A 23,700-nucleotide genomic window follows, 5' to 3' on the forward strand; every position below is an offset into this window, starting at 1 on the left:
TGGATCAGACATAAGATGGGATTGAGGGGCAGAGATCTTTGTAAAGATGCCCACAAAGCACAAAGTTCCTCCTTCCTTAAAAGAACTGAATTCCTCCTGTATTGTGCATTGTACATTTATAGAAGGGCAGAGATGGGTAGAGGTGGGAGGAAAGATGTCAGAAAGCAAAGCTTGCCTGTTTAGGGATATTTCAGAGATGGGAAATTGCAAGTTATTGCCAAAATGTGAAATTTCCTTGGAGTGCTGTATCTTATAGTGTGGCCTGAGTCTAACATTTCCAGTCATGTTGCAAAATTTAAACTGTCCTATGGCCCCACTAGCTTGACACATAAATTTAACCATTACAACGTACAATGCTTGGTGGGTGGACATCATACTGACTATGCATACTTTCTGCAAGTAAGGTCACCAAGAAGATCCTTCCCTTCAGAAGATGCTTACATAACTGAAATGCAATTTCACCTGGAACTTATTTAAGGAAGGAACTGTGCCACCTCATCTAGAAGATAGAGTGCTTAACTAGATTGCTTTTTTAAACACTGAATTCAGATCTACTATGTACAATTTTGTGTCCTACATAAAACACTTAGAAGGTGACAATGAGGCAACCCTGGAATGCTTGTAGCAAGCTGAAGTCTTAGAACAGTGAGAGGACACTGCCCAAGCAGAAATCAGACGTATGGTCACCTGGGGAAACTATGCCTGGGTCTACTATCACATGGGCCAACTCTCAGAAGCTCAGACTTACATTGACAAGGTAAAGCACATCTGTGAGAAGTTTTCCAATCCTTATAGTATTGACTGTCCTGAGTTTGACAGTGAAGAAGGATGGACACGTCTGAAGTGTGGAAGGAATGAAAGGGCTAAGATGTGTTTTGAGAAGGCTCTGGATGAGCAGCCCAACAACCCCGAATTCTCCACTGGACTGGCCCTTGCCATGTGCCACCTGGATGACAAACCACAGAAGCAGTTTGCTGTTGAAGCTCTGAAGCAGGCCATTGAGCTGAGTCCTGAGAACCAGTATGTCAAAGTTCTCTTGGCCCTGAAACTACAGAAGATGAAAGAAGAAAGGCAAGGGAAGCAATTACTTGAAGATGCCCTGTTGAAGGCTCCTCATCAACCAGATGTCCTGCGAAACGCAGCCACATTTTATAGAAGAGAGGGGAACCTTGACAAAGTTATTGAGCTACTTCTGAGGGCAGTGGAATGCTCATCAAACAATGGCCACTTCTATTACCAGATTATGTGCTGCTTCAGGGAAAAAGTCAAACAAATGCAGAATACAGAAGAATCTGAAGACACTGGAAATAGAAGGAAGGTGGAAAAAGTAAGGAAACTGGTTCTAGACTACATTAAGAAAGCTGGTGAGAAGAGGCTAAGTCCTATGAATGCACCCTTTGACCTCACTGAGTTCCTGGAGGCAGAAGAATGTTATCAGAGAGCATGCAGTAAGGAGCTCCCTAAGCCTGCAGACAGTGTCTCCGTTCTGTAGATTACAACCTTCAGGAATATCAGGGAAAGTCTGAAGACACTGCTTTTCAAAGTTGTTTAGAGAGTTTTCCAATAAGCAAAACATCACCTGAGAGGGAAGAAATGAAATGTCAACTGCAGAGCAATGCTGAGAACCTTCTTCACCAAAATGCTCCCAGTTCCTGGTACCTCCAAGGGTTAACTCACAAGCTGAGTGGAGATGTGCTGCAAGCAGTGGAATGTTAAGAGAAAGGACTGGACCAGCTAGTAAGGGACATTCCTTCAGGCATAGGCAGCTTCTTCCTGTCAGCATCTGAGCCTGATGATGGCAGTAAGAAAATAGGCCAGGAGGAAGGAGCTCCCACTGCTTGACCTGATTTGGGGAGGAGGAAGGGAAACAGAGCAGCAGAAGGCCTGGAGCAGAAGTTGAGGGGGAAAGGAGTGGAAATCCAGGGAACCAAAACCTGGGATTGTTGACCAGAGTGTTCTTTCTCATTGCATCAAAGTACATTTTGAAAGAATTGTTTTCTCACTTATTATCTCCCCTGTTCACCCAGCCACACAGTTATCTGGCCAGCATTACTTCTCACTAATCAGTAGTGCAAACATGCTGCAGGCATACAAGATGCTGATTAGTTTTCAGTTCACATGCAGTTCAGCATATAATCCCCATTTCTGCCCTTGTTGCCAAGGTAACACATGCTGACTGTCTACTAACAAAAATCATGCTTACTTCCTTCACCCAATTTTCAAGCAGCCTTTTAAGCCTGAATAATTAGACTTTGACTAACTCTCAGATGTTTCTTACATTTTTATTCTTGGATTGTCCATGTGTTTATATGTATTGTTTTAATGATGCTAAGATAAATATGTGTACTTAACAGTAATTCCATAGTAAAACTAAAAATATCCTTAGAATAGAGGTTATCATATGATTTGTGTGTGTGACTAAGACAGTCATATTAATTCTCAATTTCCTCTGCTGGGGATGGAGGCCAAGTCCTAACATTCTATGATGGACATGTCCATTTTATATCCTCTAATAGCTAGTCCAGTCCCTCTGTAACACACCCACCCTTAGCCCATAGAAACTATGGCTCCTATCCCAGCCCTGGAGCCTCATCTGGCTTTTGTGGCTGGTGAGCAGCTGCTGCTTCATCCAAGGTTGCTGTGCACCCAGAAACACTGGGCCAAAGCCTCTGAGATAGTGTGCCAGAGGCACTGATGCTAGAGGAACCTAAGGACAGAGGTCCATCCAGGCCTTCAATGGCCCTTCTAAAACTGGCAGCATCTGACATGCTGAGCTTCCTTTTATTTTGGTAAAAGTCAGATTTAGCAAACAAGGGCCTCAAACTGATCAGAAATAGTCTCCTTGACCTTTACAACAAGGAACTGTATCTTGACTTTAATTCATTTAGGAACATAATTTCTTTTCACAGGGTAGAAGCAGGAACATCAAAGTAGATAAATTATATTCACATTTGAACATTTCCCCTCCAAAATCTTTTTCCTCCACGTCTGTGAATTGATATAAGTATAGCATCTAAAGTAAATTCTGAAATGATTCTGTAGTTTGTTTAACATCTAGAAACTTGTTTGTAGGTAGAAAAATTCTGACCATAAGTGGATCTGTGTCTCCGAATTAGAATGCAGACCTCATACTGAGAATCCACACAAAGCAGTCCTTTAGGATTAATAGACTATAATTATGGCTCTTGTAAATTTCAAAATCTGAAGTCCAGAGCATGCTAGGGATTTTCAGTTTTGAGAAATATCAGATAATTAGTTGAGCATGGTCACAAAAAACTAACTAGTACTCAGGAAGCAGAAACTGGAGATAATGAGTTCAAGGCCAGTCTGTATTATATGGTGGTGAGTTTCAGGCTAGCCTGGGCAATGTAGTTGAAACTTTGTTCAAAAATAAATAAATTAATAAATTAAGTTATAATTAAATAAAAGAAGATGGTTATAGTTACTATTTTTCACACATAAAAATTGCTAAGGAAGTAAAGTTTAGGTGTTACCACCACAAAAACAATGGTGTCTGAGGTAACACATATGGTAAATAGCTTGATGTAACCACTCCATGACTTTTACATATATGAAAACATCAAGTTCCTCCCTCTTCTGATAAAGCCAGCAGTGTTCAGTCACTGGGGCTCCCTGCGGGTGACCTCTCTGATGTGAATCCTTCCCAGAGGCCCCACCTCTAAATACTGCAGCCTGATTAAGTTTCTACTTTCTTAATATCTCACATGGGGATTAGATTTCAATATGAGTTTTTGGAGGGGACAAACCATATTCAAACCATAGTACTAACTCTTCAGTTAGTGTTTCTTATTAACTTATGAGGCCTAACTTTAAATAGAAAATAAAACTGTCTTAACAGCAAAACTTATTTTCTTTGTGTGTGTGTCATAGTTCTAATCTAGTGAACTCATGACAAGAGAAACTCAACTCACAGAATTGCAAACTGCAGACAAATCATGTCTGAGATTTGAAAGGAGTTGGCTGGGACAGGGATAAAGGAGGGAGGGGAGTTTTAATCTACTGAGGTCAAGACAGACCACTCAAGGGTAGGTTGCAGAAGAAAAGAATTTTAAAGGTAGCCATGATTGATTTTTATCTGAAACCCTCAAAGGCTAGACATTTTATTGTGATGAAAACCATAAAAATAAGATTTGCCTTTTTATTGGATATTAGGAAAGGTGAAACCCATCCAGGCCTAAGATGCATTTCATTTGAAGGTACTCATTCCTCTCTTTCCTGCTTTGTTTTATGCAGGTAAGTTACAGAAAATATTTTCTTCTCAAAAGTATGCTGACCTTTAAAGAAAACCCATGCTGCCATGTTTATTTCTGCACTAATCACAAGAGCCAAGATATGGAATCAATTTGATTTATTTGTTTATTTGTTTATTTTTGGTGGGGCTGGGGTTTGAACTCAGAGGTTTGTGCTAGAATGTTTAATCAATGAACAAATAAAGAAGATGTAATATATACACACACACATAGTGCAATATTATTCAGTCATAAACAAGTTTGAAATCCTGACATTTGTGCCAGCACAGATAGAACTGAAGGTCATTATTTTAAGTGAAATAAGTCAGGCACAGAAAGACAAATAACACATGTCCTCACTTATATGTACAAGTGAAGAAAGATCTCATAGAAGCAGAGAGTAGAATAGTGATCAAAGAGGCTGGGAAAAATGTCATGATCAATGAAGAGGGAATAGTTAATGGTCAGGGTGCAGTTGGATAGGAAGAATAATTTTTAATGTTTTATTACACAATAGGGTCATTAAGGTTGAGAACACTGAACTGTATATTTCAAAGAAGCTAGAAGAGATGTTGAATGTTCCCACCACAAAGAAGTGCTAAATATTTGAGGTGATGGATATACCAATCACCCTGACCTGATCATTGCACATTGGATAACACTGAAATATTATAATAAATTCCATGAATATGTATAATTATTATATGTCAATTAAAAACTTTTAATTAAAATTTAAATATTTAATGTTTTAAATAAAATTAATAAGAGAGGGAGAAGAGTAAGAAAAGAGAATCCCATTTCCAGGACATCTTGTCCATCAAACACTTGTAATTGCCTGGTGGGGGAGGGCTGCAGGATGATGGAGGATGGAGTCTGCTTCCTATTAGCTCTTCCAAGAAGTGAGAAAGAGAGGACTGCCTAAGCCCAGTCCCAGGGATTGCCATTAAATAGTCTATAGAGCAGTTTTGGAGAACTGGATGCTGTTGGAAGAGGTTCATTGCAAAGAGGATCTGATTTTTATTTATCAGTTCATGGTCATGAAATCATATTAGTCTGTGCTCTACACATGGGATTGACAAGGCCCTGTCCAGACTGTTGGAAGCCATCCATGAAGACATTTTACAGCAACATGTTCCAGGTATCCAGTCTCCTGACATGAGGAATCTGGGAGTGAGGGTGGGGGTGGGGAAGAGATCATTAAATTGTGCTACCCTAAAACTCACATCAGGCTTCCTCTATTCCAGAGGCTCAAGTCCACAGGCAGATTGTACTGCTCCTCCCAAAACTTTTTAAATAGGGAATTACCTGAGACATAACCTGGCACCCACTGGTTAGTGTTCATCCTTTTCTATCCTTTCCAATGAAGATCTACATATTTCTCTCTCTTTTTCACACACACACACAAACATAAAGCCAATACTAACATTAATAACTAATTTTTGTTTTCCTTGGTTATAGCTTACTCTGCCTTGATTTTTATTGCATTACTTCAGCATTTCATGATTGTTCTTTTTATAAATAAGAGCTATTATAACTATTATTGTTGTCATTTTACAAATGAAGTGTTTGGAAGTGAGAATGAATTGCTTGAAATCACATAGGTAAGAAGTTACAGTTTGGGTTGTTAACCAGATTTCCTATGCTTCCCAATCACAAAGGCATATAGGAATAAAATATGTTTCTGCTCCTTATTTGCTCAATTTTGAAAATGAATAGGAACTTAAAGAAGTTGAAGTGCTTAGCATCCCACTTATTGAATAAAGACCACACTTTTCACACAGAGTGTGTCTATGACTCATAACCCAGAAGGTTAAAAGATGGCACATGTCAGGGAGTATGAACCCATGTCAAGCCAGTACAGCATCTCTCCTCCTTATGCCAAGGTAGCCAAGCATTATTGTTTGCATTAGTCATCCACCAAAGGCAAAAGGAAAGGGAATGAGAGCCAGCCCATGTTTGGCTCACTGAGGTAAGTGTCTTGGAGAGGGTCTGAAAGCAAGGTGCCAACAGGGCCATGATCCCTTTAAGACTGAGCAAAATCCTTCCATGCCTTTTTAGCTGTCAGTCTCATTCTTGTCTACACATGACATTCTCCCTGTGCGTCTTAATATCGTCTTGCCTCCCTTTGTATCTCTGTGTCTCTTTTCCTGTTCTTATAAAGACATCAGTCATAGTAAATCAGAGCCCACCCAATGATCTCATCTTAATTATATCTGCAAAGATCCTATTTCCAAATCAGTTTGCATTCAGAGACACAGAGTTGGGAGCAGGACCCTCTAGTTCTTCATGGATAGGACAGGGCATGAAGGAGTAGTTAGGACAAAAGCTGCTTCTAATCATTTAATTACTTCTCAGCATGTTAACAATTGTTTGTGAGAAAAGGGAGATCATACGGAATACTGAGTTTATTAAATGAAGTAACTTTGCCCACCTCTGCTTTCCTTGGGAAAGGAGCAGTTGTTTCTATATTTTAATGGACCAAATTGGAAACAAAGAAAGGTGTTTTTCCTAATTTCAGGAGCATCTCAGGAAGAGAAAGTTTTATGTCATGCTCAGGATTTTTTGAGCTAATCTAAGTCATTGGAGGATTTAATCTCTTTCAGCTGGAATTCAAATCAGAGAAAATGAGTTTAATGATATAACACCAGTGATTTTTTTCCCTATGTTTTCACCACCCAGTATAGTTTCTCTGGACTCCATAAATGTATGAAGCCCAGAGGTAATTGAAACAGATTCTGTAGTGACAACACTAAGCTCCTGACAACATGGTAGATGTTGACAGTGCCAGACTTTACCTGAACCCCCATGCTTCTGAAAAAACCTATAGTCAATTGTCCTCCCCCCTTATCCTCATTCTCCTCATTCATGTTTGGAAAATGGTTTACTGCAAACAGCTACTGTTTGTTCTGAATGTTTGTGTGTTTACCATCACCACCAAAAGAAAAATTATATGTTTAAATCCTAAGGCCCAAGATGATGGTATTAGAAAGGGATTGGGTTGTGAAGGTAGTGCCCTCATGAATGGGATTAGCGCCCTTAAAGAAGAGACCTGAGAGAGATTTCCCATCCCTTTCTACTGGGTCCTGTGCAAGGACCCAGTAGAAAGTTGCCATCTCTGAAATAGGAAGGGGGTCCTTGCCAGACACAAAACATTGTTTATCATTGATCTTGGACTTCTCTGCCTCCAGAACTGTGCCAAATAAATTTCTGTTATTTATAAACCACTCCAGGTATGATACTTTGTTACAATAGTCCAAGGAGAATAAAACAAAATTCTTTCCTCTATTATTCAGATAAGGCTCACAGATAGATGATCCCCTGGTTTACCTGTGACAAGACCACTCAGAGCCTCCAAATTCTAAGTCTCATAACTGATTAACTGAACCATTTGTTCCCACCCTAATCGAGCAAAACAAAATGCCAGTATATTTAACTTGACCAAACTTCTCCCCTCCCTACAGGACCCTGAAATTTGATATGCTCTTAAAGTTACACAAGCATAGAAATGCCAAACAATCCCTCCCTCAAATAGACTACCACAAAAAGAAAAATATTTCCTCACTGTTGAAGCTGACCACTTGTCCCCACACCCAAAATTGACCTCTCTAGTCTTTGCCACAAATCTATCAAAAGGAAAAGCCTTTCTGACTAACCTTAGGCACTTGCAGAGCTTATAATCAAAGCAGTCCCTGTTTCATAGAGCAATTTTTAGGTTTGCAGAAAATAAAGAATTCCCATATGGCTCTCCCCAATTCACACCCCTCCAACAATTTCCTTTTTATTAACATCATGAATTAGTGTGGTATATTTTTTACAATTGATGAGTGAAATATTGACACCTGATTGCTAACTAGAGGCTATAGTTTCCAACAGGGGTCACTCTTAATTTTACAGTTCAATGAGCTTTGTCAAATGTATAATACCATGTGGACACCATTGCAGGATCATACAGAAGAGTTTCACCGGCTTAGAAATGCTCTGTGCTTCATCTATTTGCCCATTTCCCACTCTTTCAGAATCCCTGGCACAATGATCTTTTTATTCTTCCTATAATTTGTTCTTTTCCAGAATGTCATATAGTTTGATAAATCCCATAGAGGCCTTCAGACTGCCTTCTTTCACTTAGTAATATGCATTTAGGGTTCAGCTTTTTAAAAAGAATGCCACACTGTCTTCCATAGTGGCTGTCACATTATGCATTCCCACCAGTAATGAATGAGAGTTCCTGTTGCTTCTCATCCTGGTCAGCATTTGATGTCATCCTTTTGGATTCTAGCCATTTTTAATATGTGTGTAGTATATCTTACTTGCAATTCTATAATGACATCGTTTCACATGCTTATTTGCCATTTGTGTATCTTGCTATGGACATTATTCCATTGTTCTTGCACTTATCATCTTGAATAGTGTTATCTGTTTTTTTTTTTTGGTGGTGGTACTGGGGTTTGAACTCAGGGCCTCACACTTTCTAGGCATATGCTCTGCCACTTAAGTCACTCCTCCAGCTTAAGTAGTGTTATTAGAATAAGAGATCTTTATTTTACTTTCCTTTTTTCCTCACTGAACACTCTTTTTTATGTAGATAGATTTGAGTATCTCAACTGTTTCATTTTTCCTTTTTCTGAAGAAAAGAAATTTTAATTCTTGCAAGGGAGGTCTACTAGTAATGAATTCCTTTAAATTTTCTTGGCCTTCTTTATTTCTGTAGGGTAACTTGTCTGGACACAGAAAATATTATTCCAATAGTATTTTCCTTATATAAATCTAGATTGTTTTGTTTTATTGTGTGTTTTCTAGACAATGTTTATATTACATTGTCATTAGATCTCACTGTAATTTCCACCAGGAAAATGTTTCTTAAAATTATCTTTAAGAAACTTCAAAAAGTTCATGAAACAGGGAGGTTAATGAAGAAGGCATAGAGAATGTTCTATAAAGAACAGATACTGCTCTCCGGCGAGGGCTTCAACGACCTTCTAAATTGAAGTGCCTGTGCTTTCAACTGCCATCATTGCTACTTTTGAGCAAATTATCTCCTAAGTATAAAGGCTTTCTTAGACACAAGTGCCTAGATCTTTTGAGATTTTTTTAAAAAGGAGATATTCATCGGAATATATGGATAGAAGGAAAAGCAGAGAGAATGGCATTCCTAGTCTCCTATTTTTTTGCAGTACTGGGCCTTGAACTCAGGGCCTACACCTTGAACCATTCCACCGGCCCTTTTTGTGATGGGTTTTTTTTGAGATAGGGTCTCATGAACTATTTGCCTGCGCTGGCTTCGAACTGCGATCCTCCTGATCTCTGCCTCCTGAATAACTAGGATTACAGGCATGAGCCACGAGCACCTGGTTCCTAGTCTCCTCTTGAGCAGAAGTGCATACTATATTCTCCACATACAGCCATATTACCAGGCCCAGAAAATGTGGGCACTTTCTTTTTCTTTTTTTTTTTTTTGGAGGGCAGTATTAGGGGTTGAACTCAGGACCTCACATTTGCTAGATAGGTGCTCTACCACTTGAACCACTCCACCAACCCTTTTTGCATTGGTTATTTTTTTAGATAGCACCTTACTTTATGTCTGGCTGGGCTGGACTGAGATCCTCCTTATCTCTGCCTTCCAAGTAGCCAGGATTACAGGATTGGGCCACTGCCAATCCTGACTAGGGCAGTTTCTTAATGAACTAAATAAGATGTAGAAGCTGTGCTCAAGAACTTGTTGTCTCAAGTCATCTGCTGCATCCATCAGAATGGGTGGGGGAACTCCAAGCATCTCCCAGTGCAGGCCTTTAACTAGACCTGTACTGTCCAAAGTGTAGCCACTCTGTACTTTAAGTTTATATTTAAATTAATTAAAATTAAAGCTAAAATTGAGTTCCTCAGATGCACTAGTTACATTTACAGTACTCATAAAAACCTGTGGCTAGTTGCTATTGCATTGGGCAGCAGAGATTTGGAACATTTTCAACATGTGAAAAGTTATTTTAGAATAGATGTAGGGTTTCTAAGTCTTGGTACCTATTGCAATTCTGGGACAGATAATTCTTTGTTGTGAGGGCCTGTTTTATAAATGATGGTATGTTTAGACTTAGCCCTGGACTTTGCAACCCCTTCTCCAGTTGTGACAGTAAAATATGTCTGCAGGTATTGTCTAATGCCCTGTGGGGGAAAAATTGCTCACCACTCATCTAAAACAATGATCAGCTCCAATATGGATTGGCCAGGTCCAACTAGGATGTGGCACCACAAGCTCCAATACCTAGAGCCTAACTGAGGGCTGGGATGTAGCTCATTGGGAGAGTACTTGCTTAGCATGTGCTAGGGTTTGATCTCAGTATCACAAGAAAACAATGATCTTGGATGAGCTGGAAGTATCTAATGAGACACCAAAACTGCCTATAACTCATTACTCTGCTGCTTCAGGGTTTATGGCCTACATATAGATAAGCAGTCTTGAAAATTCCATGACATTATGAATGCAGAGAACCAGTGACCATGTCGGAAAGTAGCTCTTAAACTTAAATATACCAGCAAACTGCCTGGATAAGTTAAAAGGCAGATACTAATTTAGTAGATCTGTGAAAAGGCCTGATATTCCCAATTTCTAAGCGTTAGTTGTTACTGGTGCTACAGATTCACAAACCCTACTCAAGGTAGAAAAAGAATTTACTTTATTGGTTTCTAATCATACCCAGAGTCACTTTAGAAAAAAAAATTACTGATAATACTGATGCCCGAGGCTCACTTCCAGAGATTCTGATCCATTGAATTGGAGATTGGCTCAGGCATCCAGAGAATTTTCTAATTTGCATTTGAGGATGTAAACCACTGTTCAAGACCGACTTTTTACGTAAATGATGAAGTAACTCAGAGTTTAAGTGAAATCAAATTCATTTGGCTTGTCAATCAAATGTGTCAATCAAGATGATGCTCTTGGATTCTTGACAGTAGACTCATTGTTCAGTGCTTAAATTTCAGTTGTACAAGTAAGAATCCCATTCTTTAAAAAAGTTAAGGCACAAAAACAGACATGAAGACCAGTGGAACAGAACAGAGGACCCAGATATGAAGCCACACAACTATAACCAACTTGTCTTTGACAAAGACGCTAAAAATACACAATGGAGAAAAAGCAGCCTCTTCAGCAAAAACTGCTGGGAAAACTGGTTAGCAGTCTGCAAAAAACTGAAACTAGATCCATGTATATCACCCTATACCAATATTAACTCAAAATGGATCAAGGATCTTAATATCAGACCCCAAACTCTAAAGTTGCTACAGAAAAGAGTAAGAAATACTCTGGAATTAATAGGTATAGGTAAGAACTTTCTCAATGGAACTTCAGCAACACAGCAACTAAGAGATAGCATAGATAAATGGGACTTCATAAAACTAAAAAGCTTCTGCTCATCAAAAGAAATGGTCTCTAAACTGAAGAGAACACCCACAGAGTGGGAGAAAACATTTGCCAGCTACACATCAGACATAGGACTGATAACCAGAATATATAGGGAACTTAAAAAAACTAAATTCTCCCCAAACTAATGAACCAATAAAGAAATGGGCAAGTGAACTAAACAGAACTTTCTCAAAAGAAGAAATTCAAATGGCCAAAAAAACACATGAAAAAATGCTCACCATCTCCAGCAATAAAGGAAATGCAAATTAAAACCACACTAAGATTCCACCTCACCCCTGTTAAAATAGCCATCATTAGCAACACCACCACCAACAGGTGTTGGCAAGGATGTGGGGAAAAAGGAACCCTCTTACACTGTTGGTGGGAATGTAAACCAGTACAACCACTCTGGAAAAAAATATGGAGGCTACTTAAAAAGCTAAACATTTGTTCCAGCAATACCACTCTTGGGGACATACCCAAAAGACTGTGACACAGGTTAGTCCAGAGGCACCTGCACACCCATGTTTATTGCAGCACTATTCACAATAGCCAAGTTATGGAAACAGCCAAGATGCCCCACTACTAACGAATGGATCAAGAAAATGTGGTATCTATACACAATGGAATTTTATGCAGCCATGAAGAAGAATGAAATGTTATCATTCACTGGTAAATGGATGGAATTGGAGAACATCATTCTGAGTGAGGTTAGCCTGGCCCAAAAGACCAAAAATTGTATGTTCTCCCTCATATGTGGACATTAGATCAAGGGCAAACACAACAAGGGGATTGAACTTTGAGCACATGATAAAAGCGAGAGCACACAAGGGAGATATGAGGATAGGTAAGACACCTAAAAAATTAGTTAGAATTTGTTGCCCTCAACTCAGAGAAACTAAAGCAGATACCTTAAAAGCAACTGAGGCCAATAGGAGAAGGGAACCAGGATCTAGAGAAAAGGTTAGATCAAAAAGAATTAACTTAGAAGGTAACACACATGCACAGGAAATTAATGTGAGTCAACTCCCTGTACAGCTATCCTTATCTCAACTAGCAAAAACCCTTGTTCTTTCCTATTATTGCTTATACTCTCTCTTCAACAAAATTAGAGATAAGGGCAAAATAGTTTCTGCTGGGTATCGAGGGGGTGGGGGGAAGAAGGAAGGGGCGGAGTGGGTGGTAAGGGAGGGTGTGGGGGCAGGGGGTAGAAAAGACCCAAGCATTGTATGCACATATGAATAATAAAACAATAAAAATTTTTTAAAAAGTTAATAAGGTGAATATGGTTGATATACTGTCTACACAAGAATGAATGTAGAATTTTTAAACCTGTTGAAATCACCATAAGAAGTGGACAAAGGTAGAAAGGAGGTAAACAGAAGGGTGAACCAATTTGGGTTGTAATATACATACACTTGGAAATGTCACAATGAGACTTCCTGTATAGGTATCTTAATCAACCAAAAATGCCTTTTTTTTTTTTTTTCAGAAACAGAACCGGAGGGAAAAACAGGTCCTGTCTGGGGCTTGGTACCAGTGGGAGGTAGAAAAATATAAGGAAATGGTGTAGGAGGGTGAATGTAGTGGAAATATTATGTACTTATGCATGAAAATGGAAAAATGAGACCTGTTGAAACTGTTTATTGCAGGAATAGGGTGAGAGGGGATAAAGGAGAATGATGGAGGGGATAAATTCAACTATGATATATTATGGTAACTTTTATAAATGTCACAATGTACTCCCATATAATAATGTGATAATAAAAGCTTTTAAATATATTATGTAATTCTTTTTAAAAAATGAGTTTCCCTCTCTACTTTCCATTTTTCTTTCCTACTTGAAAGCATGCACACACACACACACACACAGAGAGTTATACACCATTTCCTTAATGTTGCTGTGTCCTCTGTGGTTCATGGGTCTGTTTATAGCAAGGACACACTGGATAAGATAAACTGAATCCTAATCAGCTCAGCCAGAGTGTCACAGAACCAGGACTGCCACTGCTTCCCTGACACTGTTATTAAGCAAAAATTTTATGCACAAAATTCCAAAGTCATACTGCTGCATTTCAGTATATGCCTTTGCTTCCATCCCTTCCTTTCAAAGTTGGCTTAAGGCTAATGCCCTGCAGAAAATATTTGTACCTAAAAGCTCAATTGGCCTGTTGGAAACCTCCTGTCTGATACAGAAGCAGAGGATGAAAGTTGAGAGAAAATGGCCCCCTTCCAAAACCTGTTCTTCCCCTACCCAGCTCTGTCCCTATTACGAAGGGCTTGAATACCAGCTGCTGAAGAGCCATTACCAGGCTCTGTGCTTGGGTGTGCACCGGCCTCCTTGATCTGTGCCTAACAGTGGGAATATCCACATTGCCTTGGCCCAAAGCTTACAACAGAACATCCATATCAAGGTAGCTGCACAGAAACATGACATGAGGCACCTCGCTCAGTGCGCACTGGGAAAATTGCCATAAGGAAGGGCTCTAGGAAATGGTTGACATGGACTGTGCAGATGGAGGGACTTCCCCTTACCAATCTCTCCACCCCCCCAATACCTACATGGTGAAAGAAGCACTCACAATTACTGAATGCTGTTAAAGGGGACATGCTTTCCATATGGTATTCCATTCCAAACAGTCCATGATATTCAATAAATAGCAAAGTCCAGTAAGGACCCAGGCAGAGTAACTCCAGGTAGCCATCAATACCAGGCAGGTCATCTGTATGCATAAAGGCAAGTGAAGACATTTGTCATTATGCCCAAGCTATGGTAGAGGGAAAGGAACCTCAGGGAAAGGTATTCCACTGGCCTCATGTATAGAATAAAGTTTGCTCTGTGAGGGGGCTTTAGTATCTTGTACTCAGAGCACACAGCTCTAAAAGAAGTTAGATGGCATATGTCTGTGAGGAACTCCCTGCCAGCAGATGGTTCTGTCACCTGGAAGGTCTAGGGGGTTCTTTCCAATAGTCCAAGTTTGTTCTTTCCCAGATGAAGCAATGTTTGTCTAGTAGTCGCTCTTCCCTTGAAGCAAACAGGCTTCCACAGTATGCATGCCTGGATCATTCACTCCCTTTCCTTTGTTCCCCTGGGTAGGTCCACCTGTTACATCCATGCTTTCATGATGATTGCAGAATTTTGTTACCTACTTCTATAATTAGAGTATACATAGGAAGTAGGGCTGGAATTATTATTAGGTTATCTTGAGATTTGGTGGATTTGAGAAGAACTCAGGGATCTACATAATATTCTGGACATATGAAATGTTGGAGTACTAGCACATCCTTTTGGGAACTTGTCTCGTAACAGGCAGATGTGATCTCTCTCAAGTTGCCTACATCTTCCTTTGAGTGAGACTTGGAAAGAGGTTTTTAATTTTCAGAAATTTTATAGTATACCCCTTTTCATTCTTTTTTCCCATAAGATCTACAAGTTCAAACTGAAACATGCATGAAATCTTCTTTGATGTGCCTTTCCTATTTAACCTTCTTGTGTGTATTCATTTTTGGACTTAGAAATGATCCTCTGTCTGCTGGAACAGGAACACGGACGTTCTCTAACAAGAAGAGCTGCCCTGGATTTCATATAACATCAGCACCAGACAAGACCACCTGTGACCATCATGGATCAAGACAAAATACAAGGCTACTTTGTAATCATGTCTGAGCATAGACCAAAATAGGAATATTGTCTAACTGGGTCCAAAAATAACCAACTCCCTAACCCAGCTAACATGAATGGTGGTGCTTCTTTTCAAATTACACCTTTTAGCCTTGGTCTAATCTTCTCTCTTCTCTTCTCTTCTCTGTATGATTTAAGATTCTAATCCTAGAATCATTCCTCCTTCCTAACAGCATTCAATCTCAAGCAAAGTCCTGCTTCCTTGAAACCTCTCTATAATCCATAACACAAGCTCAAATCCAATAAATTCTCTTGTGGAGACACCTCACATCCCCCCGCCCTTTGTGAATGAATAATACAAACAACTTGCTGAACCACAGTTGTGTTTCATGTATTTGTCTCTTTCCTTCTTTTCTTTTTCTTTCTTCCTTTCTTCCTTCCTTCCTTTCTTTCTTCTTTCTTTCTTTTCCTTCCTTCCTTCTTTCTTTCTTTCTTTCTTTCCTTTCTTTCTTTTCCTTCCTTCCTTCCTTCTTTCTTTCCTTCTTTCCTTGAGGTGGGGTCTTGTAAACTTTTTGCCCAGGCTGGCCTCAAAATGACCCTCCTGATCTCTGCCCCCTGAATAACTAGGATTACAGGAGTGAACCACCATGTGCACCTTACACATGTATTTCTGGTGGCCGTTGGGGGAAAGGATTGACAATAAAGATGCTCAGCTCTAGCTGGGATAATTCCTCTATCTTCTACCACCTATTACAGTGAAATGAGACAAGCCAGAGTTCCAAGACAGATTGGACAATTTACCACCGTCAGAAAGAACACTAGAGCAATAAAAGAAATATCTAATATCTAAAGTACATGAGCATAACAGTACTAGAACATAGGGACCAAATCTCATTAAAAATATTTCTGGAGCTGATGGAGTGACTCAAGCGGTAGAGCACCTGACTTGCAAGCATGAGGCCTTGTGTTTAAACCCCATACCCCTAAAAATCCTCAAACATTTCTGACAAGCTTTTTGCTGTTATTGTCTTAGCAATTCTCTCTCTTTACAAGTAGACAATTACAGTACTATCAAGCTCAAAAGTGAATAGTCTGAATTTGAACAGATCATGATACATGAGATTTGGGCAAGTACATACAATTTTAATTTTTCCTAATTTATCTCTGTTAGTTATGGCAATGCAAGCTGTCCAGGTGTTAGAGATATCCTGAACTATGACTTTGGCAATAATACAGAAATTTGGACCCCAGTTCCAGATTGGTAGATGGCTATCCATGATTCAGGGACTAACACTCCTTTCATCTTTGACTCCACCAGTTTTATTTTGTTACTTCCTAGTGTTCCCAGAAAAGAGGAAAGAACATATAGCAAGTTGTGTGTGGAGCCTGGAAATGAGATTATAATATTTGTCCATTGTCTTAGACAAAACTCAGGCTCATGACTAAACCTTACTGCAAGAGAACCTTAAATGGTCCAGGACAATGAAGAAACAGCACATCCAGGCTAGAGTTTTGCTTGGCAATTATGTCAAACTATAAGGAAGTTAACATCCCTGTTTTGAAATGCTCAAACAAAACCACTGTCAGTTTTTTTCCCTTTTATTTTATTTTAGTGCACGACCTCCTGCATAACTGAGATAGAGAAACTTATAAATGACTTAGTTACACTTCACAAGATTTCATAGGAGCAGCTTCTCAAATTTCCTTTAATCTCATAGAAAATTTTTATTAAACATGTAAATATTGTTGAATGGACTCTCTGGTGGTTGTTTTTGTAACAAATGATCAAAGAAAAAAATAGAAACAGAAGAAACATGATAATAACTAGAAGAATCTTGTGGGCTTAGATTTAGATGTTGACATCCACATTCATGAGCATTGTAGTCCCCAGTGACCCCATCACATTTTCTGACCATGTGCACGTTCTTCTACTGACCAGTCAAAGAAAAGGTCTTGGCTATAGTCTAAGTGGGCAATAATACAAATTCTGCTAGAGGATGTAAACAACATGGGACTTTTTTTTTTATTCATATGTGCATACAAGGCTTGAGTCATTTCTTCCCCCTGCCCCCACCCCCTCCCTTACCACCCACTCCGCCCCCTCCCTCTCCCCCCTACCCCCTCAATACGCAGCAGAAACTATTTTGCCCTTATTTCTAATTTTGTTGTAGAGAGAGTATAAGCAATAATAGGAAGGAACAAGAGTTTTTGCTGGTTGGGATAAGGATAGCCATACAGGGAGTCAACTCACATTAATTTCCTGTGCGTGTGTGTTACCTTCTAGGTTAATTCTTTTTGATCTAACCTTTTCTCTAGTTCCTGGTCCCCTTTACCTATTGGCCTCAGTTGCTTTTAAGGTATCTGCTTTAGTTTCTCTGCATTAAGGGCAACAAATGCTAGCTAATTTTTTAGATGTCTTACCTATCCTCACCCCTCCCCTGTGTGCTCTCACTTTTATCACAACATGGGACTTTTCTTACAGACAAATATCTCAAACACAGATGCAATAGCCTCACTGAAGATCTAAACATCTGCAGCTTCATTCTGCCACAAATTGATAGTGGATCTCTGTAGCATTCCTTTATGGAAAAACCTCTGATCCTGATTTAAGGAGGATCCACTGCAGATGTCCCTGGAACAGCCTAGCTGGGTATATGTGACAGCAACAGTTCCCAGGCAGTCCTCTTCCTAAGGTAGCTGCCTTACTCAAAGTTCTGATGCTGATAGACACCCTCAACCTGGTGACAGAGAAAGACTTAATAAGGAGGCTGTTTAATATGATGTGGACAGAGTTCAAGGGAATCAATAAAGGGATGGTACTGGATAGAGAAGTGGGGTGCTAACAACATGACAAGCCTAAGGCCTACAAAGAGGAAGCAATCACTACACCTAAAGAGGCCTTTTGTCAAAAACTCAAACACCATCCAAAGCCCAGCACCATGGAGCTTAGGAATGAATACCATGGCCTTCACCTTCTCCTGCATTCAGTTTCTGATTGGTGCCTTCCAGTGGCCTAATCCAAACAAAAGTTAAAAACAAAACATAGATCCAGTTGAAGAAGTCCACGGAGTCAGCTTCTTCACCCCCAGGGCATGACGAAGAATGGAGGAAAGTGGGTCCAGAGGGGCAGGATGAGAACACATGCACAGAGGCAAGTTTCTTGATTGCCCTATTACAGAGCTTGCTTAGTAAGCATGGCTTGCTTAACAAGAGCAGCACTGCTTTCAAGGTAACAAATGAGAAAGTCTTCTTCATTCCAAAGAGGGTAAAATTCAGGTAACTCTTTCTACTGCAGTTACAGTTTCCCAGGGGACACCTACAGACTGTTCACCAGGGAACAGGCCTGAGCCTAGAAAGGAGATAGGCAATGTAGATAGGTCAGGACAACAGCATTTGGATTCTCTTGGACTTCCAGGTGGTAAGGGAAAGGAAGCAATATTTTATTTGATAATTTGGTTAAATCCAGGTGGGAAGAAGCTATTTTCAAAGATGACAATTTTTTCTTCTTATTAATACCAAATTAAAGTTTTGTGATTATGTGAAATTATGAAATTATGAATACTATGAAATTGGTTGTTCACCAAATGCAATGGTCTGATAAGTAACATCTGCATCACCTGGGAACTTAATTGTAATAAAATTCCCAGGACCTAACCCAGAGTCAGAAACTCTGGGGAGGGGGAGAGCATGGTGCAAGCTAACATTTGAAAAAAAAATACTAGATGTTAGACAATTAGAATCATATTCTTGTTCCAGAAAATATATATTCCTTCTTTTCTTGGTTTGGTTACAACTGGTAAACTGCAGAAAATATTTTTGTTCACAAGCATTCTGGCTTGCTACTGATATTGTACTCAGTGAGAGAGGAAGAGCTAACAGTAAAAGGGGTTCCTCCACAAGGATACTTTATCCAGCAAGTGTCTATATATACCTTGAGAAGAAATTGCAAGTGAGGAATTGCAAAGGAATTCATCACAAGAATATCCTCTCTTACTACTACAATGGGCTTTGGGTCAAAATGATGTCATCTGTGTCAATATCTATGGAGCTAATAGGAAGGAAGCTGTCCCTCTCCACCCAGCCTTGGTGGATATCCAAGAGGTCTCATAATGTCCTGTGCTTATGTTTCTAGAACCCCTGACCTGAGCCAGCCTAAATGAGCTGTGGCCTATCCCAAACTACTAAAGCCCACATCAAAATATTCCTTGTCCCTGTGATGCAGGGACAGAGAGGTAGCGTAAGCTCCAAATTTCATGCATACTCAATTATCAAAATTGCTGAAGGGAAAGGATCTGGGGAAATACCTGACTTGTGGCAATTCCCCACCTGCCACCTGTGTAGAGAGATTAGGTCATCACACAAACATAATTTATAATAATATGCTTACTACTAACAACATGCTAACAGGTAAACTTGTGATCTTCATTATTCCTATTTTAGGGAGTGTGGACCCCTCTATGCTGACATTCTACCCCTCAGTCTTCCCAAGACCCGAGCCAAGAGGAGGGTAAATGTTCACATATCCACAAACAACCATCTATAAGATAGAGCAATAATTCTCTTCTAGCCAGTAGGCTGAGCATCTTTCTAAGGTTGTTCAGGTTGTGCTCTTAAAGACCTACAGTCTTGTGAGGGTGAATATCTGGTACACATTCAACTTCTATCATTTAAAAAACGAGTCTCTTTCCACTTCTCACAAATGTGCTGTTGGGCCAGAAGCTAAAGTGTCTGAGATTGGGGTACATATTTAGAAAGCTTGTAAGGGTTTGCCCCCAAATATTCTAGCAGCTCTAAAACAATGGCTGTCTATGTAGGTGATCTTCCCTTTGCCATCTCTGTCTTTATCATACCATGGACTACAATAAGAAGAAGTGGAGCATTTGGGCCAAAAGCTCTTCCTTATGCCATCTCCTTCGGGGGTAGTGACTCTTTTCAATGAACATCTGTGAATATTCTACTCACTTAGAGTCTCACTCCCTTATCCCAGCAAACATGCTTGCAAACACACACACACACACACACACACACACACACTTCAAATTTCATCGGGTAATATTTAAGACCTTTTCCTAAAAAATAACTAAAGCACAAAAGGACTGGGGATGTGGCTTAAGAGTAAAAGCACCTGTCTTTCAAGCATGAGGCTCTGAGTTCAAACCCCCAAATCACTAAGTAAATAAACAAGACTATGAAGAACTTCTTAGGTGGAGACTTTGAGGAACATGAGAGGTAATGTGAGCTGCTAGCTTGCTCACAGAGGTAGTTGTTAGCCTGAGCACCCACTGCCCACCTGAATAGTGTTAGTAATCATTTTGTGAATTCTCTCTTTTAATTTCATAGGGAAATGCTACATAGTCTAAGTCTTATTTGGGATTAAAAAATGGTTATATATGGTGAATCAGAGGGTAGGATTTATATAAAAATTATTTATTTGCTATACATTGCCATACACAGGGTTAAAGAAAATTTTGTGAGGTTCCATTCTTGGATCTTTTCTTAGGCCTAATAGGTAGAAAAAAAATGTCAAGTAGAATGTGACAAAATACTTACATAGAATGTGAGTATTACTGTCTCAGAAAATAGAGACAAATTTCTTTTTCTTCTCCCATATTCTTATAGAAAGAAAAGGACTTAATCTCCTCTTCCTAGGAAGGAGAAATGTTGGAAAGAAAATGTCTGGCCGTACTGTCCCCTTATTAAAATCTCTTCACCATAGGTAGTAAGAAATAATTACTGCAATGATTTAGATTGTGAATGCCTAGCCTCCCATAGGCCAAAGAGTTACCTGACCTCAGGGTCAAGTAATTAGGAAAATGGGACTCACATGTTACCTCATGCCATATTTACTCATCCCTCTCCTTCTAACCCTATGTGGTAGGTCTGCCACTATGGTTCTACTGTTGCTCAACCTCTCTGGTACTGACTGAGTAAGATCATGCAGGCATAGGAGACAGAGTACCCTACCACATTCTTCAATGCAGCTGAAGCATTCAGGAAACTAATGATTTGAAACCATTTCTGGCACTCACAGTTAACTCAAAACCGTACCTGGGGGGAGGGAAACAAAAACATGCTTATGTGTTGGGAAAATGGAAAAGATGAGTAAGGAACCCACCTTTTGGTGAACCTTCCCTCTATATTTCTTCTGGGGGAATTAGTGGTATACCAGTGTTGGGAAGAAGCAGAAGTGGAGAGGGTTTTCTAGTGTTGAGGGTGGTGCTGAAATTATAATGACGTTAACAGATTATTTTGTGTTAATTTATAGAATTCATGTAACCAAGTGCTGGCACCACTAAAAGGGTAGCATTTCCTCAAAGTTTTTCTGACAATATATTTTCTTTTATAAGATAAAAAAAAATAGTGGGCTGGTGGAATGGCTCAACTGGTAAAGCACCTGCCTAGCAAAGCCTACCAAGCATGCGGCCCTGAGTTCAAGCCCCAGTATCACCACCAAAAAAAAAGTAGAACACTGGAGACTGGGATACTAGGAGAAACAGTATTTGGTGATTTAAAGTGCTAGATTTATTTCCAGGACACAAATGTATGAAAAGTAGCAATGACTCAGGTCAATTTTTATAGTGAGAAACCTCATGGAAACCTGATAAAAGACAACCTTGTTCAGCCGAGATGTCACTTTACATGGAAGCTTCAAATTGAAGATACTGAAGTACCTTATTTAGGCAGGAGAGTGTTGGAGCAGATTGAGTTCCTAGACACCCAGTTCAATGTGGGAATCCACAACCTTCTGGCCTATGTGAAACCTGCAAGGCCAGGATGAGGAAGCCCTGCAGAGCTTGAGAGATGCTGACGACTTGACCCAGAGACAGCATGCAGACAAGTCAGACATGAGAAGCCTGGTGACCTGGAGCAACTATGCCTGGCTGTATTTCCACATGGGCAAGTTGGAAAAAGTCCAGACTTACTTGGACAAGGTGGAGAACACTTGCCAGAAGTTTGCAAGTTCCTTCCGCTATAGGGTGGAGTGTCCTGAGATGGACTGTGAGGAAGGCTGGGCCTTGCTCAAGTGTGGAGGACAGAATCAGGAACGAGCCAAGGCCTGCTTTGAAAAGCTCTGCAAGCACAGCCTGAAAACCCTGAGTTCAGCACTGAGTTTGCCATTGCCACCTTTTGCCTAGATCACAACTGCAGGAATGTTATTTCTCTAAACGCCCTAAAGCAGCCTGTCAGGCTGTCAGGAGATGCATATATTAAGGTCCTTCTTGCCTTGAAGCTTCAGGATGTAGGACAAGAAGCAGAAAGAGAAACGTGCATTGAAGAAGCTCTGCGGGCACAAACTTGTAGACCTACATCTTTCAATATGCAGGCAAATCTTACCAAAAGAAAGGCTGCGTGGATAAAGCTCTTGAGCTCCTTGAAAGGGCTTTGAAGACAACACCCTCCTCTGCCTACTGCATTACCAGGTGGGGCTCTGCTACAAGGCACAAATGATCCAAATAAAGGAAGCTGCAAACATGAACCCTACAGGAAAGGATAAAAAAAAATGTGGACAAATTGTTTTAACTGGCTGTATGTGAGTTTCAAAAGACTATACAACTAAAACCCACGTATGAGATGGCTTGTGTTAATCTGGCTGAAACGTGTGCAGAAATAGGCCAATTTGGAAAGGCAGAGGACAATTTTCAGAAAGCGTTTTACATGAACAATCCTGATGACCACAAACAGCAAGAGATACATTTGCAATATGCAAGAGATACAATATCACCAGAAATCTGAAGAGAAAGCAATCACTCATTATTTAAAAGGTCTAAAAATCATGGAAATGTCCTATGCTGAGGAAAAACTTCTGAAGGCTTTTGAGAAACTGGCTAAAAGATGTCTTCACGGGAATGTGTATGTTGTGGAGAGCCTCAGCCTCCTTGGGCTCATTCACACATTGAAAAGGGAAGTGAATGAGGCCCTACTGTGCTATGAGAAGCTCTAAGGCTTACTGGTGAGCCAAACCCCATGCTTTGAAGCTTAAATCACCATTGCCAATTTATTGCACTCATAACAAAATATATGACTGATCTTTCCTCATGGCCTCCTTCAAAATATAACTCGATGACACAAAATAGTTGAATACAACACATTATCTGCTTCCTGTCAGCCGTGCCTCACATTTTCTTTCCCCTTCAATCATGGGCCTACGACAGGAGTATACAATTTTCTTCCCCACATCCCTGCGCTCATTGACTACAGGTGATTCATGCTATTCTTGGTACATAGCAGCTGCTTTGAGATGGATGGTAACCACCCAAAAGAGGGTTAGGATGATTAGATGCTGGAATAGGGCCCTTCAGGGATCATATCTATTTTTTTGCTTTCACAAGAAAGCCAAAGAAGGACAAAAAATAGGGACCAGGGCTCAAACATAACTTCAGAGTTAAAAATACAACTGCTGTAGACATATCATACTCACACAGATGTAAAGA

The 23,700-nt window shown here is 39.9% G+C and overlaps 1 protein-coding gene and 1 pseudogene across 1 annotated transcript; both read left to right on the top strand.

Annotated features, from left to right (window-relative positions):
• Positions 1-435: 435 nt before the first annotated feature.
• Positions 436-2,234, top strand: LOC109695312 (interferon-induced protein with tetratricopeptide repeats 3). Its single transcript, XM_020177759.2, is given in 2 exon segments — positions 436-1,460; positions 1,463-2,234. Coding segments are annotated over 2 exon segments (1,284 nt in total). The 5' UTR covers positions 436-556; the 3' UTR covers positions 1,843-2,234.
• A 19,590-nt stretch (positions 2,235-21,824) lies between these two features.
• LOC109695309 (interferon-induced protein with tetratricopeptide repeats 1B pseudogene) lies at positions 21,825-23,210 on the top strand (annotated as a pseudogene).
• Positions 23,211-23,700: the final 490 nt, after the last annotated feature.

The sequence above is a fragment of the Castor canadensis genome, chromosome 7, assembly GCF_047511655.1.
Source record: "Castor canadensis chromosome 7, mCasCan1.hap1v2, whole genome shotgun sequence".
In the NCBI taxonomy this organism is placed as follows: domain Eukaryota; kingdom Metazoa; phylum Chordata; class Mammalia; order Rodentia; family Castoridae; genus Castor; species Castor canadensis.